The 19,950-nt window shown below is 46.7% G+C and overlaps 1 protein-coding gene across 1 annotated transcript in view; it reads left to right on the top strand.

Moving 5' to 3' along the window:
• The window catches only part of SNX29 (sorting nexin 29), a 585,133-nt gene that overhangs the window by 132,696 nt on the left and 432,487 nt on the right, over nt 1-19,950 (top strand). Inside the window, exons 12-13 of the mRNA XM_025369629.1 lie at nt 6,907-6,970; nt 10,287-10,415. Coding sequence (XP_025225414.1) covers nt 6,907-6,970; nt 10,287-10,415 — 193 coding nt within the window. The remainder of the gene's footprint in view (nt 1-6,906; nt 6,971-10,286; nt 10,416-19,950) is intronic.

Genomic DNA, 19,950 nt, shown 5'->3' with positions numbered 1-19,950 from the left:
GTTTTGGAACTCGATACAGTTTATCCTTTCTTTTGGAGATAAAAGGAAAGGGAGTGGGTAGGCAGACAAAGATATAAAAAGCAGAATGTTAACTTTGAAAAACGATGATGTAGGTTAAGTCCATCCCCGTAGAGGAACATTCTTTATTTGTACATGTGCCCTCATGAGCTCTCTGTTTAAATATAGCTGAGTACGGGCCCCAGGGGAGTGTTTGTAAAGGCTCTTTGAGGTCTTTGGATAAAGATGCTATATAAAGCCAGGGAATTATTGCACAGATCTATGTATATATGTGAGAAAGTGTGTGTGCGCACACATGCGTCCACACGTCACCCTGTCTAGTCATCGCAGTCAGCAGTCTCTTCCCTTTTTAATTTTGAAAAGCCAGTTGAAGATCAATTAGTCCCAGGATAATTTCCCCCGGGGGGACTTTAGTGGCTGAAGAAGAGACGCCTTTCACCCCTCCCTTGGCGTCACTGTTTCAGTGCTTTATATAGCAGCCTCTGAGGCCCGTAATCATTTGTGTGAATGGGCCTGTGCGTCATCTGGCTGTGTGTCTGTGTTTATGTTTGGGTCCCTGGGGACTGGGGGCTGGTCCCTGCTCCACTGTTCTTTTTGAAATTGAGCATTCGTGTGGTCACTGCCGAGAAAGGAGGAGAATGGTTTTGTAGGCTCGTCCTGTTTGAGGTCATGGTAATGATATATGGGACCGTGTCCCCTCCTCCCCATGCCTGTTGCATTCCCGAGATGCGTAATGGAAAAAGCTCAACTGGAGCCTGAATCTCTGTCACTGGGGCAGGAAATTACAGCTGTGAACCTGGTGGTTAGTGTTCTCTGCCGAGGCCTCGAACTTATGATTAACGCGGTTGACATTTCTGCTCAGCTAATCCCATGCTGAGTTCTTGGAGCTGAGGGTGTCGTTTCAGCAGTGGGCAACTGTCAGTCATTCATTTGTTTATTAATTCACTTACGCATCTTACCTTTGATCATTCACCAGGTCTCACGTGTGTCCTGTGCTGGGCACTAGAGCCCCAGTACTCAAGGGACCCACAGGCTCGGGGGTGGGGCTTTGGTGGGCAGAGATGCAGATGGGTGCCTCTAGCCCAGTGGACAGTGTGCTTTCGTGGAGGTGCATATGAAGTGCAGTGGGAATCACTGAACTCCACTTGGATTGTTTGGCTGTGAGGACACAGAACCCACGCCGATTTCGAACACAAGGGCACAGAAACCCATAGGGGTTCCCCAGGGCCTGGGAGCTGAGAGTCGCGCAGAAGCCAAGGTGGCCATTCGTGTGTGACTCCTTTATTCCCTGTGGCCACATGGTCACTGCAGGTCGCCTCTCACTTCTCCCGCCGGCCCTTGGATAGCCGCCTTGGCTATGGTGGTGCAGCAGGAGGCTAAGCCAGGAATGAGGAGTTCACTGAGTCACCCCAGGCTGCAGGGCTCCGTAGTAGCATGTTTGACGGTTCGAACACCCGATGCTTTGCCAGACTTAGCACTTTCTCTGTGGCTGAGTGGGCTTGCCTTGAGGGGCTTTGCTGGCTCCCCCGTTTGGTGGCCCTCTGCCTGTGGCTGCTACATCTGCATTTGTCTCTGTCCAGACCTCTGTACATGGCAATAGAGGAGTCTCCAACCAACGTCCTGGGCCCAGTTTAGGATTTCATTTAAGGATGGGTTTATTTATATATTTATTTTTTATTTTTTGAGGCGGAGTCTCGCTCTGTTGCCAGGCTGGAATGCAGTGGCGCAATCTTGGCTCCCTGCAACCTCTGCCTCCCTGCAACCTCCACCTCCTGGGTTCAAGCGATTCTCCTGCCTCAGCCTCCCGAGTAGCTGGGACTACAGGCACACACCACCACACCTGACTCATTTTTGTGTTTGTAGTAGAGACGGAGTTTCACCATGTTGGCTGGGATGGCCTCTATCTCCTGACCTGAAGTGATCCGCCCACCTCAGCCTCCCAAAGTGCTGGGATCACAGGTGTGAGCCACTGTGCCCGGCCAGGGTGGGTTTATTAAACTGGTCTTTTGAGCACTTGGCTTTCAGCAAATCACTGTTTCAGTGTGTCTCCACACTCACCATTGTGGAGTGACTTGCAAATGTTTGCTCTTGGGCCACAGGTGCCTGTTGCCACCTTCTTTTGCGTCTCTTGTCAGGCTGTGGCACATCTGAACTTCTGGAAGACTCTCTATGATGGGCTCGGTTTGAGTCAGTAGCCACCCTTGGTCTCACTGATTGCAAGTGGAGTGGGTGGGATGGGAGGCCTGTGGGAGCTGAGTCTCTGAGCAGGGGCAAGAGTATGACAGGGCAGGCCTGTGGACTCCCACGACTGCTACAGCCAGAGAGCCCCGGCTGCTCAGAAAAGGCACGCCCCAAGCGGAAGCTTGAAGGACAACCTGGAGTCAGGGAGGGGGCCAGGCCTTCCAGACCCTGGGAAACAGCCTGTGCCAAGACACAGAGGCATGAGAGAAGGAGAGAGTGTTCAGTATGGTTGGAGTCTAACCAAGGATATGGGCAGAGGCTGGAGTGGCAGAGAGAACACTGGTCTGGAGCTCAGAAGAGGGCCTGGTCTGGAGCTCAGGAGAGGGCCTGAGTAGAGATGTGGGTGTGTGCATGGTGGACGCAGTGATTGAGCTCTTGGCGTAGATACAGCCTTATATCCACACAACACTACTGAGACCGGGCTGTAACTTTTTCATTGCCTATCATCTCTGTCATTAAAATTTAAAAAAAAATTTTTTTTTTTTTTTTAGGTGGAGTCTCACTCTGTCACCCAGGCTGGAGTGCAGTGGCATAATCTTGGCTCACTGTAATCTCTGTCTCCCAGGTTCAAGTGATTCTCCTGCCTCTGCCTCCAGAGTAGCTGGGATTACAGGTGTGTCCCACCACACCCGGCTAATTTTTGTATTTTTAGTAGAGGTAAGGTTTCACCATGTTGGCCAGGCTGGTCTCGAACTTCTGACCTCAAGTAATCCGCCCGCCTCGGTCCCCAAAGGATTACAGGCGTGAATCACCATGCCCAGCCTATTTTTTTTTTTTTTTTAAATTTTAACTATATGACAAAAATTGTACGTGTTCAGGGCATACAACATGATGATTTGATGTATCTCTGCATTGCATAATGACTACCACAATCAGATGAACATATACACCACCTCCCGAATGAACATGTTTTTTGTGTGTTAATATGTGTGATGAAGACACTTAAAGTCGGCTCTCTCTTCAGATTTCAAGTAAACAGTACCATAGTATTGTTAGCCAGAGTCCCCATGCTGTCATCAGATCCACAGAATTTACTCACCTTCTAACAGAAAATTATAAGATGTAGCCTTTGGCCAACATCACCCATCTCTCCCATACCCCTATATATACACATATACTTCATATATGTACACATCATATAAATACACATATACATAATATACATACAGATATACATCATATACATATACATCATATGCATACACATATACATACACATCATATACATACACACATACATCATATACATATACATCATATACATACACATATACATCATATACATATACATCATACACATACACATGTATATGATATACATATAAACATATACATCATATACATACACATACATCATGTACATATACATCATATACATATACATCATATACCTACACATATACATACACATAAATCATATACATATACATCATATACATACACATATATATCATGTACATATACATCATACACATACACATGTATATCATATACATATACAACATATACATCATACACATACATATACATCATATACATACACTACATATACATACACTACATATACATATACATATACATATACATATACATATGCAGTGGAATATACAGCCATAAAAAAAGAAGGAGTCCGAAGCAGCAGTGGCTCTCCTGCTGTTCCGTTTCTCTCCGTCTGCAGTGTGCTGTGTGGGTACAGCCAGTGGCCCCACCTGATTGGCACAGTCACAGCTGCTGCAGAGCTGCCTTCAGCCCTGAATGAGGAAGGCTGAGAGTGGGGCATGGAGGGAAGAACTTGTGATGTTCTCTTAAGATGGGCTGGCAAATGTTTTCTGGAAAGGGCTGGACAGTGGATATTTCAGGCCGTGTGGGCCCCACAGTCTCTGTCGAAACAACTCATCAGAGCAGACTTACACAATCCCGAAATGGGCAGGTGTGGTTCGGGGAAAGCTTTACTGGCCCCTACTGTATCCTATGAGGCTGGTGATACCAGCAACATTTTCCAGCTGAAGGAGCTGAGAAGCAAGGATGATACCATTTGCTGGGACCTCGAACTGAAGTGTGAGGGACATGGGATTCAAAGGTAGATCTAATTAGAAAACTGGTGTTCAAGGCAGGGCACGGTGGCTCATGCCTGTAATCCCAGCACTTTGGGAGGCCGAGGCAGGCGGATCATGAGGTCAGGAGTTTGAGACCAACCTGGCCAACATGGTGAAACACTATCTCTACTAAAAATAGAAAAATTACCCAGGCATGGTGGTGGACGCCTGTAATCCCAGCTACTTGGGAGACTGAGGCAGAAAAATCACTTGAACGCTGGAGGCAGAGGTTGCAGTGAGCCGAGATTACGCCACTGCACTCCAGCCTGGTGACAGAGCAGGACTCTTGTCTCAAAAAAGAAAAAAAAGAAAACTGATTTTCTTTCTACACTGCCAATTTACTGCCCTGAGGAGCTTAAAGTTCTACAAACAATGGACCAATTTTCCATGTGTGTTAGATGTGCCCTTGATGTGCAGATACTATAGCAAAATTATTATTTCCTTAACGGAGTTGGTCTTCGGTTTCAGGTTAAGAGAGATGGCATACATGTTTGTTCAGATACTCATGTAGTTTTTATTGCTTCATTTCACATATTTAAACATTATTGTACCAGAAATTAATTTCAGAACATTGCAGGAACCGAGATTTATTGAAGTCTGGTGTCTTGCTTTTCCAGTGGTTCCTTGCCCAGCTGCATTTGTGGACGAATCCATCCTGTCCACAGCATTTTCAACGCTGCTTTTTATCTCAGATCAGTTTCTGATGGTTTGAATTAACATTCCCCTGTGCTCTTGCCTGGTTTTGTGGTTCTGTCTTCTGAAGCCAAGCAAGGAACCAATGTTGAGATGGATGGTCATTTGCCTTTCAGCCATAGGAGAAGGGACCCCCCAGCGTGGCCAGGCTCTGCAGAGGCCACAGTGCAGAAGCGCTACTCTGTTTTCTCTCGAAATGTGAGCTGTGGCAGGTCACAAAGAGGAAGGAAATCACAGTGATAGAGACTAAACAAATCATGGGCTGCACGGCGCGGGGGAGAGGAGGGAAAATTACATGTTCGGGAGCTCCTCTGCTCGTGTGTGTCACTCGTGCTTGGCGAAGTATAATATTTTCCCAATCTATGGAAATCACCCCAACGTTACCTACCAGCTTTACTGCCCCCAAAGAGTCACAGAACAGCCGAAGTGGCAGCAAAAGTGAATGTGCGTTCAGGTTCAAGCCCGTTGAAAGAACATTTTGGGGGGCATGCCAGCTCTCGGTCCCTTTCCTTCTTCACCATTAATCTGAACATTATGTCATAGCCGCGTGAGGAAGGCGGAAGAGTCTCACAGCTTGTCTTTCTGTGATGGCTTTTTAAAAAGATTCCCACTACCAGAGTACCGTTTGGCTGCGCTTGTGATATCATTCATTTTGATGCTGATAAAAACACAGGTGTCTCATCCAAGAGGCTGGAGATGCACCATGTATAGGACGGGGGAGGGCAGGGAAGGGTGAGGCCAGGGTGGTAGAGTGGATTGGGTCAGCATCCATCATCCCCTGTTTCTCACAGGTGGCTTTTGGGCAGTGATTTGGGCTCCTGCAAGGGGGGGCTCGTGGCTGAGATCTCTCTTTTTGTTTTTGTTTTTTTGAGATGGGGTCTCACTCTGTTGACCAGGCTGGTCCTGAACTCCTGGGCTCAAATGATCCTCCTACCTTGGCTTCCCAAACTGTTGGGACTACGAGCATGAGCCCCCGTGCCCGGCCTACATCTCTTAAGGCTACTTGAGGCTGTACTTGCCAGGCAAGCATTGCTGTCTCTGAAACCTCCTGGGAAACAGTTTTTTCCTCCTAGAATTTCCCCCTGGAATATAACATTTTCAGCTACAAAGTCTGAGTAGCAGCATTGAGGACCCCGTTATCCCGTGCCTGCAAGGCCCAGAACCCAGATACTTGCTCTTCCAAATGCCACATTGCTGTCTGGGGTTGATTTCCCACATTGCCCGTGGTGATCTTGTTTCACACTTCAGAAAATTCTACTATCTAGTCTGCTGCTCTAGGGCATAAACCATTTAAAAAATCCTTTATTTCCCAAGGTGAGGCACACAGGAGCTCAATAAATCCCCTAACTCTTGAAAATGTTTAACCCACTTGTGCTTGTGAGCCATACGGCTACCTTATCTCCATTTTCCTGTCTTCCGCTGTTGCATTTCTGCAAAGACTGTAATGATACTGATCAGTAATACTTGCTAAATGCTATCCTGTGCTGGGCACCATTCCTAAGCATCTCACTTATATATTGTCTTACTGAATTCTTACAACACTTCTAGGAGATAGTAACTGTTAAGATCTCGTTTTATAGATAAGGGAGTTGGTGCTCAAAGGGGATCACTAACTTGCCCAAGGTTAATCCACTGTAGAGGCAGGATTTGAACCTGGGACCTGACTCCAGAAACTGTGCTCTGAAATCCAGGACCCTGATCAACTGAGTCTCTTAGACTGTTATAGGAGTTATTTTTGAAAGGGAAAAGGGAACTTATCTAGACAAGTCATCCTTAATAGCGTATAATCCAGAGAGATGAGGGCATGCTGTAATAGGCGAGACCTGCCAATTAATCTTGACTTTGTTTTCTCTCTTAGGTGAGCTGCGCCAGGCCATTGTGGCCATGATGAACAGGAAGGATGAGCTGGAGGAGGAGAACAGGTACTGTGATTTTCAGGCTTGAGGAATAGCCTCTTTCTTTGACGTTATGCCTCTGGGGCAGACAGAATATAACAGATGAGGGACATTTTGCTTTCTTGGCAAAAATCGTGACTGGCAATTTCTCATCATCGGGGATGTGCCACTGTGGTAGCTCTCTTGTGCCTGGTGTGTTAGAAAGGAGTGAGAACCTTATGATAACAGCACCTTCATAGAACAAGCTAAGAATTTGGTAGAACAGTCATTAATTCTTTTTTAAAAAACAGCCTTTATTGATATTTAATTCACATGCACTATAATTAACTCATCTAAAGTGTATGGCTGAGGCAGGCGGATCACAAGGTCAGGAGTTCAAGACCAGCCTGATCAACATGGTGAAATCTCATCTCTACTAAAAATACAAAAATTAGCTTGGCGTGGTGGCACATACCTGTAATCCCAGCTATTCAGAAGGCTGAGGCAGGAGAATTGCTTGAACCTGGGAGGCGAAGGTTGCAGTGAGCCGAGATTGTGCCATTGCACTCCAGCCTGAGTGACAGAGCGAGACTCCGTCTCAAAAAAATAAATAAAGAAATAAAGTATATAATTCAATAGTTTTTACTATATTCACAGATAGGAGTTAACATCAACACAGTCAATTTTAGAACGTTTCATCACCTCTGAAAGAAGCCCTATACCCTTTAGTTATTACCTCTTTAGCCTTGGCAGTCTTTTTTTCCCTTTTGACAATTCTGGCTCTGTCACCCAGGCTGGAATGCAGTGGCGTGATCTCTGCTCACTGCAACCTCCACCTCCCGGGCTCAAGTGATTCTCCAATGTCACCCTTCTGAATAGCTGAGACTATGGGCGCATGCCACCACACCTGGCTAATTTTGGTATTTTAGTTTTGACATGTTGCGTAGGCTGGTCTTGAACTTCTGAGCTTCAGTAATCTGCCCACCTTGTCTTCCCAAAGTGCTGAGATTATAGGAGTGAGCCGCTGTGCCTAGCCTCTAGGCAGCCTTTAGTCATCATTAGTCAAAGACCTGTCTACCTACCATGTTCCAGGCATCTGAACACTTACCTTAAAGTTTGCCCAAATCGGGGATACTTAGGGCAAGATGAAATTCGGAGTCTTTTGACTTGGCCAAAAACCCAGTTGCAAACTCTTGAGAGGGCGAAATTTTTCATTAATCTTTCTTCCCTTTTGAAACTCATGCTAGATACCACCTGACATTGGCTGCCGACTCCCATCTGACTTATCTTGACTGTGGGGTGGTCATAGAAGGCTTACCTGCAGTTACCCGCTGAACTTCAGCAAGTATGATTCAACTGCCTCCCTGGGACGTGGGGAGAGGGTTGTGCGTTCACGTCATCCTCTCTTACTCACACCCTCTTTTTTTTTTTTTTTTTGAGATGGAGTCTCGCTCTGCCGCCCAGGCTGGAGTGTGGTGGCCAAATCTCAGCTCACTGCAAGCTCCGCCTCCTTGGTTTCGCCATTCTTCTGCCTCAGCCTCCTGAGTAGCTGGGACTACAGGCACCTGCCACGTCACCCGGCTAGTTTTTTGTATCTTTTTTTAGTAGAGACGGGGTTTCACCAGGTTAGCCAGGATGGTCTCGATCTCCTGACTGCGTGATCCGCCCATCTCGGCCTCCCAAAGTGCTGGGATTACAGGCTTGAGCCTCCGCGCCTGGCACTCACACCCTCTTTTACACACAGTCATGATTCTCCTTTAAACCTCATTTTTGGTCCTGCTAGACAAGCTTCTCTCTTGTCCTTTCTGGAAACATATAAAAGCAAACAAGCATGATTTCTGAAACAAAAGAGGATGTCTTCAAAAGGAATCTTTAGACTGCACCGTTTTCCAACTAGAATAAACTTTCAAAAGAGGGCTCGCACCATTGCGGGATTCTTTCTCCTTGCTCCAGCTGGGGCTATTATCCTGGAAGAAGCCATAGATTTTGTCTTACCTTGTGAAGAACAATAACCGCTGTCTGTTACTTTTTTGTACTTCCCAGAAAGAAAGGAAAAATTATACCATGTTTTTGTCAGGGACCCCCAGGCACCACGGGGGTAATTTCCTCAAAGCTCTCAAGGAACACAAGTCTTGGAGATTTCAGTGAATGATCAGAGTGCGGTGGGGGTCAGATGTTTTTGATTATATTCTTTTTTTTTTTTTTTCCTTGAGACAGAGTCTTGTTCTGTTGCCCAGGGTGGAGTGCAGTGGCGTGATCTCGGCTCACTGCAGCCTCTGCCTCCCGCGTTCAAGCAAGTCTCCTGCCTCAGCCTCCCGAGTAGCTGGGATTACAGGTGTGTATCACCACGCCTGACTAAGTTTTGTATTTTTAGTAGAGATGGGGTTTCATTTTGGCCAGGCTGGTCTCAAACACTCCTGACCTCAAGTGATCCACCCACCTTGGCCTCCCTAAGTGCTGGATTACAGGCGTGAGCCACCCTGCCCGGCCATGTTTTTGCTCATATCCTGATGTCACATGGCAGGTGTCCTCTGGATTTAGTATGTAGATGTACCATGGTTGGTAATTGTTTTCCAGAAACAGCCAGGTAGAGTGAAGTAAATGGTCAGCAGCACCATGGTTGGCTGTCTCCGAGGCGGTCACTGGTGATGGTTTCTAGAAGACCTGCTGTGCTCTCCTTTATTTAAGACCAGGGATGTCAGATACACAAGTGAATCCTGTGCTGGCTGCAAGCCCCCTGTTGGAGGGTTAACAAACTTGGGAATGGAAAATGCTATCTGTGCTATCTCAGATGCTTTAGTGATGTAAGACATTTCATATATGTGCTTGTTTCACCTGAAGTTGGCCATGAAACAGGCTCGCGATGTGTTTTGTAGGCACAGGTGGAAATGAGACTAGACATTTCTCAGATACTCTGAGTGTATATTGTATTTTTATGCCTCGGATTATTGTTTTGGCCTCTCCTGGCATCCTTTCCTTGGTTAAATCTCTTACCTGGTGTAGCTGTGACAAAATGGTCTCATTGGAACATGCTACACCTTTGAGTGGGGTATTTGTAAAGGGACTTGGCTGGAATTTGCTCACCTCATTGTTTTCCCTTGATTTAGGCTGTCAGAAGGCTGGCTTGCTCGCAGGCATTCAGGGACATGGAGCCCAGGCCACAGACGACTGTCCCTTAATTCTTACTCTAAGGCTGTCAGAGTTTGCTATCTCCAGTTCACATGAGATAGACTTGAATTATGGTTTATGCAGAGCCTTGTGGAAAATGCATGGCTTAGGACTTGACTTACGTTAGGAACTGTGTCCTGGGTTCAGTGGGGTCTGGGTTGACAGCTTCTGAACAGATGGGGCCTTCTCTTCCCAGATCGCTGCGGAACCTGCTCGACGGTGAGATGGAGCACTCAGCCGCGCTCCGGCAAGAGGTGGACACCTTGAAAAGGAAGGTGGCTGAACAGGAGGAGCGACAGGGCATGAAGGTCCAGGCGCTGGCCAGGTAGGAGAGGGTGAGGGATGGAGAGGTAAGCACGTGGGGGCTTCATTAAAACCTGAGCATACTGGGCCGGGCGCGGTGGCTGACGTCTGTAATCCCAGTACTTTGGGAGGCCAGGGTGGGTGGATCATGAGGTCAGGAGATTGAGACCATCCTGGCTAACATGGTGAAACCCCATTTCTACTAAAAATACAAAAATTAGCCAGGCATGGTGGCATGTGCCTGTAGTCCCAGCTGCGTGGGAGGCTGAGGCAGGAGAATGGCGTGAACCCGAGAGGCAGAGCTTGCAGTGAGCTGAAATCATGCCACTGCACTCCATTCCAGCCTGGGTGACAGAGCAAGACTCCGTCTCTAAAAGAAAAAAAAAAAAAGATAGTGACTAAAGCAAAAAATGTGTTTTACTTTATTTCATTGAGTAAATAGTTTGTATGCATGTGGTTCAAAATACAAAAGGTGAACCTGTGCAAGTCGCCCTTCTCTTATCCCAGCCACCCAGTTTGTTCCTTAGAGGGGGTCATCGTTACTGATTCCAGAGATGTTCCCTGTGCACACAAGCAGATACGTGCGCATATACTTTTTTCCTTTTCATTCTCTTCTCCTCCTTCCTTTCTTCCTTAATGTGAAATGGTAGCCTGTCCTATGCAGCATTCACTTGATGTCTCAGAGATTGCTCTCATTGGTCCGCGTGGGGCTGCCCTCTGCTTGTTAAGAGCTCCTGACATTTCCTCATCTGATTGCATCAGAATTCATTTAAGCAGCCTGCCAACAGCCAGGCGTTGAGATGGTTTCCAGTCTTTTGCTAGCACTAATAATGCCACAGTCAACAACCTTGGCGTTGGTTGTTTTCTTCCCGTATGAGTATATATTTTGGAAATATTCCTGGAAGTGGAATTGCTGGGTCAAAGTGCAGCGCATTTGTAAGTTGGACAGGGACCATCAGCTTGCCTGGCACGGGCGTGAGCCGCATGTTCTGCAGCAGCATGGGAGAGGGCTTGCTGCGCTGCAGCTGTGCTCACAGCCACGGGATCCGACTGCTGGGTCTCTGATAATGCCAGGGCTGGAAATGGTGTTGGCAGAACATTTTTCTTTCCCATTTCTCTAATTAAGAGTATGGTTGAGCCACCTTTTATTTAAAAGCCATTTTATTTCCTTTTCCGTCACTTTGTTTATGTACTATTAAAGAAAGCTGCAAAGTAAACTGCCCCAAATCCCAGTTTACATGCATCTTTACTGAATTTGTTCGTATACTAACATTTTTTGTGTTTTGTTTTTTTTACTATACATATAATCTATGCCTGTCATTGTTTAGTCTGCCTTCTAGCACTGCTTAGGAGTGCAAAAGCAGCTTTTGTTGTTTCCATATAGGCCTCATGTTAACCACCTTTGTGTACCTGGATGTGATATTTGATTGAGTTAACACGCCATATTAAATTGTCCATTCTGGATTGGAATGATGAATTTAATATAGTCAGTTTCACATTCAGATTGTTTTCAGTTTGTTCTCATTTTAGGTAAGATAAGCAGTTTATTGATTGTTCTGTAAATCTACTTTAAAATAAGACCACGAGATAAACACGTCTTGTGGATGTGCAAGGGAGCCCAGAGTTAAGTCAATTTATAGCAGCAGCATTTACCTCTCTGTGCTGTTAGATGCTGCGAATGGCTCTAATGTAATTGTTTTGTATGTCTTATTGAATGTTGGCACTATGATCCTATGTTGAATTTCCATTCTTTGAGCTTTTCCCCTTTCGTCACATTTTAAAATGATAGCTCAAGAGCATCAAAGACAGTTAAATGACTGTTATAAATAGTGTAAATGTGCCTAGTTTGGCATTTTCTCACCTGGACCGCCCTTTTGCCTGGCCATGCTAGAATTCTGCAGCATAATTGCATTTAATGTTCACAATAAAGTCTGAAGCCTTTAGAGACTGGTTCTTAGTGAGCAAAGAGATACAGAATTATATGTCCTGTCTTTTTTTTTTTTTTTTTGAGATGGAGTCTTGCTCTGTCGTGCCCAGGCTAGAGTGCAGTGGCATGATCTCGGATCACTGCAACCTCTGCCTCCTGGGTTCAGGTGACTCTCCGGCCTCAGCCTCCCAAGTAACTGGGATTACAGGCATGTGCCACCATGCCCAGCTAACATTTTGTGTTTTTAGTAGAGATGGGGTTTTACCATGTTGGCCAGGCTGGTCTTGAGCTCCTGACCTCAGGTGATCCGCCTGCCTCAGCCTCCCAAAGTGCTCGGATTACAGGTGTGAGCCACCATGCCCAGCCTCTGTGTCATTTAATGGCTTGTATTAGCAGTTAGCATAGTCTTGAGTCTTTGCATCATTACTTGCAAATTGTGTGTTTCTGGGTGAATGGCTCAACTTCTGCACGTGTGTGCTTCCTCATCTCTGGGATGGAGAGGATGATCTCATCCGGCTGAAGGGGCTGAATGAGGAGGAAAAGAAGTGAGGGTGCATATGGCAGTGGACACGAGCAAGGCATCCTAAGTGTATTCCACAGGACGCGTGTTTTAGTGCATGACAATTGTTGGGAAAATTTTATCCTGTAAATGGGGTAAATAAAACCAATTTCCTAACTGGGCAGTTTTATAATCCCTACTTGAGCAGTGGGTAGCTAAGAGTTTAAGGTGTCTGAAAGTTTGCAGTCTGCAGGCAGAAGGAACCAATATCTGTAAAACAGACCAATATTTCAAAAGGAGAAACTAGAAGTAGGCAAACCAATCAGCTGGATATGTAAGTTTTGAAAACTTCCGTTGCTGACATGTTCCAGATAGAGTTAACCTCTGCCAATGGTCAGAACTTTCTTCTTGCTTCTGGCCAGAGTAAAAGCAGCTGTCAGTGTTGGCAGTTGTTACCTGGGGGTGGGTGGCTGTAGCTGCTGGGGCACAGGAGGGGGCAGTGGAGTGTCACAGGCTGGAAGGTGAGGCTCAGTCACCAGCACTACACTTTCCTCAGGTGCGTGGGTGTTCAGGTGCAGGGGTCACAGTGCAGGTGGGTATAGCTAGGGCTTTATGGTACAGGTGCTTGCCTTGTACTGACGGGGTCAGACCACGGCTCTCCTGCTTACTAGTTGTGTGACCTTGGGTGAGTTACTTAACTTCTCTGTTTCTGTTTCCTTAGTGTTTTTTTTTTTTTTTTTTTTTTTTAAGACAGTGTCTCACTCTGTCACCCAGGCTGGACTGCAGTGATGCGATCTCAATTCACTGCAGCCTCCACCTCCTGGGCTCAAGCAGTTCTCCCATTTTAGCCTCCAAGTAGCTGGGACTGTGGGCAGGCACCACCATATCCAGCTAATTTTTCTCTCTTTTTGTACGGACGGGGTTTTACCATGTTGTCCAGACTGGTTTTAAACTCCTGGGCTCAAGTGATCTACCCGCCTCGGCCTCACGAAGTGCTGTCATTACAGGCATGAGCCACTGCGCTTGGCCTGTTTCCTTAGTTTTAAAATGGTAATAAGAAAACTCTTTACCTCATAGAGTTTTGTTGAATAAATAAAACGAGAGACCATGTATTGCTCAATGTGCTTGATAAATACTTAGTACATGTTAACTATTATTTTCATTTTTCTTGACTATAATAATTATGTCTCCTTACCTCATCAAAAGGTCTATTTTAACAGCAACGGTGCAGAAAGAATTAGGAGCTAGTCTATCTCCTACTCAGAAAAGTGAAATATCCGAATGCTAAGTATGTGCTTGTGTATATGCGTGTTTCACTGGCTCTGAGTTCATGGTTGTAAAACTGAATGTCGCCTAGCAAATCCTGCATTTGATGACACATTCCTTTTGCTAGGAATTACTGGATTTTCTAGAACAAGGTCGTGTAACTAGCCTGGTGCTTTTTGGCCCTGGGCAGCTGCGAGTTCCTGAGGCAGAGGCATAATAATCATTTGCAATTAAGGCTCTGTAAGTCACATTCCTCTAAATAATCGATTGCCTTGTTTCCTTTTGAATTAAGAAAACTCAAGCTATGAGACGTGTTAAAAAAAGACACACATTTATATGAGGAAAAGTGGCTTTGAAGGAAGCAAGTAAATGGGTTCTTGAATTATTGTGAGGGCTTATTTTCTGTTTCTTGTCATTGTATTATAGCAGTATTAGCTCTCACTGTGTAACAAATTATCCTCAAACTTGGTTGCTTAGAACAACAAATATTTATGATCCCCCACAATTTCTGTGAATTAGGACTCTGGGAATGGCTTAGCCAGGGCATCAGGGTCTCTCATGATGTTGCAGTCAAGCTGTTGGCCAGAGTTGCTGTCATCTGAAGGCTTGACTGGGGATGGGGGGATCCACTTGCAAGCATCATCCTGTGGCTGTTGGCAGGAGGCTTCAACTTCTTGCCACGTGGGCCTCTCCGTGAGGCTGCTCCCAATACAGTAGCTGACTTCCCAGGGTGAGTAACCCAGGAGCAAGAGAGGGCGCACCCAAGCTGGAAGCCACCGTGTTTTTAATAACCAAGCCTTGGAGGTGACACAGGATTGCTTCTGCTCTATTCTGTAGTCACAGTCAGCCTTGGTTCAGTGTTGGGGGAAACACACAGTGGTGTGACTAGCAAGAGGCAGGGGTCACTAGAGGCCACCTTGAAGGCTGCCTGCTACACCCATCAGGCGTCTGCTTCCTCCTGGGGCAGATACTACCTGTATTAATATTAGGGTCATCCAGAGAAAGAGACCAATAGGATGCATATATGTTTCTAGAAAGGGGTTATTATAAGGCATTGACTCATATAATTATGGGGGCCAAGAAGTCCCACAAGCTGCCCTCTGCAGGCTAGAGACCTAGAAAAGCTCATGGTGTAGTTCAAAGGCCCAAGAGCCGGAGAACCTGTGGTGTAGGTTCCAGTCTGAGTCTGAAGGCCTGAGAGCCAGGAGTGCCGAGGGCAGGGGAAGAGCCATGTCCCAGCTCAAGCAGTCAGGCAGGGAGAGAACTCACTTTCCTTTTCTTCTACTCAGGCCCTCCATGGAATGGGGGGTGCTTGCCCATACTGGTGAGGGCCATCTGTTTCACTCAGTGCACAAACTCACATGCTAATCTCTTCCAGAAACACCATCACAGGCACACTGAGAAACTGTGTTGATCTAGCTGTCTGGGCATCCGGTGGCCCAGACACATGGATATGCAAAATTAACCATCACACCCCCCAATTTTCCTTGGTGAATCCTTGCTCCTTCCTTTCTGTCCATGTGGTTTAATGGGGCTATCCCTGCCTCCTGCCCCCACAGGGCAGGGGTTTCAGCATGTTGGCAAGGCTGATCTCGAACTCCTGACCTCAAATGATCCTGGCCTAGGAAAGATTTTTTAGTGGGCATGTTATGGCCAAGAGTGAGCGGAGGGCCATGATTGACACTCTTGCCAGGTCCCCAAGGCAAGCAGCGGGCAGCAAGAGCATGTCTCTTGCATTTTCTCCTAGGATTGTCGGGACGATTACAGGAGCTGAGGCTGCTAAGCACTCAGCGCAGCTCTAGGCCCTCAGTAAGCGCTCAGTGAATGTCACCTAATTTCTTCTTCTTGGCTGGCGCCTTGGCCGTAGGTGGCTGGGGATGCCGAGGCGAGGGCAGAATCTCCTGGACCCTTCCCTTGTCCAAACCTCCCCTGCAGTGAGTATCTTAGAGCCTTTGGCCCCTGGTCTTCATTTGACCTTCAGCTCCTCCTGCTGTATTTTTCCAGCCCTGCCTGCCTAGTGTGTGTCCCTTTGTTTATTTGTCCCTGCTGGGCTGCTGAGCAGTGAGAACGTCCGTGACAGTGTTGTGCGTGTGAGATTGAGAACTGTACTGTACAACCTGGAATGGCCTTGGGAGCCCTGCTCAGATCATGCTGTCCCGCACCCCAGGAGACCTTTATTGGCTTTCTATGAAGGCTTTAAATCTCATACTCCACCCTAAGGCTCAGCCTCTTCTGTCCTTTGCCTTTAAATCATTGGAGAAATATGAAGATTATGTCCTTTGTGGAAAAGGACAGTGTATTTCTCCAGTGTCCATCCAAAGGCACTGATTATGTTTTTATCACAAGAGGCAAGTGGTGGGAGTTGAGAAGGTCAGGCATACTGACTTGAATTATGGGGATACTGGCTTGAATTTGAGCCCAGCCTGGGCTAGGGATGGCCTTTGGAATCAAGGGTCTGGGCATTTTCAGTGCTGTCTCCCCAGTTCAGAACACCTGCTCCGGCGGGAAAAGCCAGTAGGCTCCATCCTGCTGCCAACTCTGGTAGTCACTGCCTGGGATTCTGGCTGAGAAGGACTGGAGTCCTGTCAGGACTCAACAGGAAAGAGTGTTGTTATTGATTAGCAATGTCTGCCATGCACATGGGAAGGGGATGTGGTGGCAAGTCTGGCGAGAATTTGCCATCCATATGCTAGCACTTCTGGTGTCTTGGAAACTGCTTGAGATAAGGTCCCCAGGCCAAGATGGCAGCATTGTACATGAGACTGAAAAAAAAAAAAGAATTTGTCACTCTTTTTTTTTTTTTTTTGAGATAGAGTCTCGCTCTGTCTTCCAGGCTGGAGTGCAGTGGTGCAATCTTGGGTCACTGCAACCTCTGCTTCCCAGGTTCAAGCAATTCTCCTGCCTCAGCCTCCTGAGTAACCGGGACTACAGGCATGTGCCACCATGCCCAGCTCATTTTTGTATTTTTAGTAGAGATAGGGTTTCACCATGTTGTCCAGGCTGGTCTGGAACTCCTGACCTCAAGTAATCTGCCTGCCTTGGCCTTCTGAAGTGCTGGGATTACAGGCGTGAGCCACCACGCCCAACCCGTCACTCTTTTATGAAGCCCACCATGCTTTGAAGGAGTATCTTAAATCCATGATGTAAAATAAAACGAAACTTTGCTCTTAGGCTTAGTAGAGACAAGAAATAAGACTCAGTTTTTGTTACATGTCTTTCAAAAATTAACAGTTGCTTTGTTGTCTGATTTAGGAAGCCTATATTTATGGATGAGAGGAGGGGAGGAAGAGAGGGGTTCTTTCATAAGAAGAAGAGTTGCTGTAGTGGACATAGTGTTATCACTAGGCTGCTGGCTAGAGGCACCAGAGCTGCCTCTTGACTTTCTAGGTATGTAGGTCAGTAAACCTCTTTTTCTGTTCAAGAGAGTTTGAGTGGGGCTTTCTGTTTCTGACTACATGAATACAGAAGGCTTTGTCGGTCAGGCGCAGTGGCTCATGCCTGTAATCCCAACACTTTGGGAGGCTGAGGTAGGCGGATCACTGAGATTAGGAGTTCGAGGCCAGCCTGGACAACCTGGTGAAAACTTGTCTCTACCAAAAATACAAAAATTAGCTGGGTGTGGTGGTGTGTACCTGTAATCTTAGCTACTCCAGAGGCTGAGGCAGGAGAATAGAGAATCACTTGGGCCCAGGAGGTGGAGCTGCAGTAAGCTGAGATCGGCCACTGTACTCCAGCGTGGGCGACGGAGCGAGACTCTAAAAAAAAAAAAAAAAAGCTGGAAGGCTTTGTGCACTATCTCCTGCCTGATCATGAGTCCAGTCAGGTCCCTCTGAGATACACTTCATGGGAGCCAGTATTCCTGAATAGCATTTTTATAGATAGTTGCAGTCCGGGTTGTCGTCTATGCACTGCCTGTCTTCCCTTTTAAACTGTGTGATCCATGAGCACAGTGACCTGCCCTTGCACCTAGTACAGTGCCTGGCATTGCTCAGTCATATTGGCTAAATGAGGGACTGAAGGGACCGTGGGGCCAGTGATTGTGTCACTCGGTACGAGTGTCACTGAGAAATGTCAGTTCTTCCAGCACCTTGATGGTTCTCCTCCTGTTGGCATCTTCTCTTGGCACAAAGCAGCCAGTTAGGCTCGGCTTTAGACCTGTGGATGGTCGTTTGCCCCAAGACAGTATTTTTTAGTCATTTTCTGGGAATTAGGGCTTTCTGGAAGCCTCTCAGCCATTCGTTGAAATCTTACCACATAGAGGCCAGGTGCAGTGGCCCATACCTGTAATCCCAGTCCTTTGCGGGGGCCAAGGTGGGCAGATAGGTTGAGCCCAGGAGACCAGCCTGGGCAACATGATGAGACCCTGTCTCCACAAGAATTACAAAAATTAGCCATGCGTGGTGGTGCACTCCTGTGGTACCAGCTACTCAGGAGACTGACGTGGGAGAATCACCTGAGCCCAGGAGATCAAGGCTGCAGTGAGCTGAGATTGTACCACTGTACTCCAGCCTGGGAGACAGAGCCTGGGAGGCAGAGAGAGACCGTCTTAAAAAAAAAAGGAAAAGGAATCTTACCACTTAGAGTCAGTAGTAGGTGACAGAAACCCACCCTAAACTGTCTATGAAAAAGTGCAGTTGATTGGCTTATGAAACTTAAACCTGTAGGAGAAGAGCTAGCTTTTTGCTGGGCTGGATCAAAGCTCTCGGGAGGTACCATGAATATCATGCAGTCCCCATGACTTTCCATGTCTCCTCTCTGTTTCCCTCGGTCTTGGCTTCATTCTTAGGTCAGTCTTCTCTTGTGGTAACAAGAGGGCACCCAGGGGCCCCAGCGTAAATCCTGTCGATTTAACACCACCAGTGGGAGGAGAAGACTTTTTTCCAGTAGCTCTGGAGAGGTCATTTCCTGGGCCAGCTGTGTTACTTTTGCTGCCCATACCTGGGTCCCATTCCCCCTGGAGCTGGGGGTGGCTGGCTTTCCCTCACCTGGACTCCATGGAGCAGGAACAAGGAGGAGGAGAGTTTGCTCAAAAGGAAAACCAGCATGTTCCTGCCATCAGATTGGGGGTGCATGTGGTGGGTGCAGCCTGCAGATGCCCCAACAGTGGGTTGCTTCCACAGAGGGCTCATGACACTTGGAGTCTGTCGATTTTCCCGAGTGACACTACTGTGCTGTCACTCTTGTGCCAGCCGTCTTGTGCACCCTGTCTTGGTAGGTGAAATCTGGGCTCAGCCATTCTAAGCGGCAGCCCAAAGGTCTCTGTGCTGTGTTCTCTATTGTGTTTTTCCTTGGCTAGATATTTCGGTCTGATATAATCTGACCTTATTAGCAAACCCCTGGTCCAGCTACTTTGGCATATTTAGACTTGATCTTAGCAGACTCAATATCTGTTTTAAATAAAAATATTTGGTAATGCCCCCTTCCGAAATGAAATTTATAGAGAATATAACCTACCTACACAAGTAATTAAAAAAATCAGTATAACACTCTACTGTAACATGAAAGAGAAATGAAAGGAAAGGAATTTATCATACAACATAGATTTCAGTATATATTGGTCAGGCGCAACTCTGCCAGAAAACGTGCTGACGCCAAGTGCTTGCACCTCCTTCTCATGCATGAGTTTTGATTTTAAGAAGGTAAGAGGATCAGAAGTCATTCTTTAGAAGGAGTCCAGAAAAAGAGCAGAGAGTGGGTGAACCACAAAGTAAACCTGGTCTGGTCAGTATCTATGAAAGGCATTCCATTCTAGGCCCAGAGTATAAGTAAGGTTTCTACCTACATGAATGGCCACAGGACGACTGAAGTATTACAGGAGGTAGGCTGATCTTGGTTGAGTGCTACTGCCTTGGGCTTTCAGGACAG

The sequence above is a fragment of the Theropithecus gelada genome, chromosome 20, assembly GCF_003255815.1.
Source record: "Theropithecus gelada isolate Dixy chromosome 20, Tgel_1.0, whole genome shotgun sequence".
Classification (NCBI taxonomy): domain Eukaryota; kingdom Metazoa; phylum Chordata; class Mammalia; order Primates; family Cercopithecidae; genus Theropithecus; species Theropithecus gelada.
Note: the sequence above shows the minus strand (reverse complement) of the source record. Positions and strands in the feature narration are given on the sequence as shown.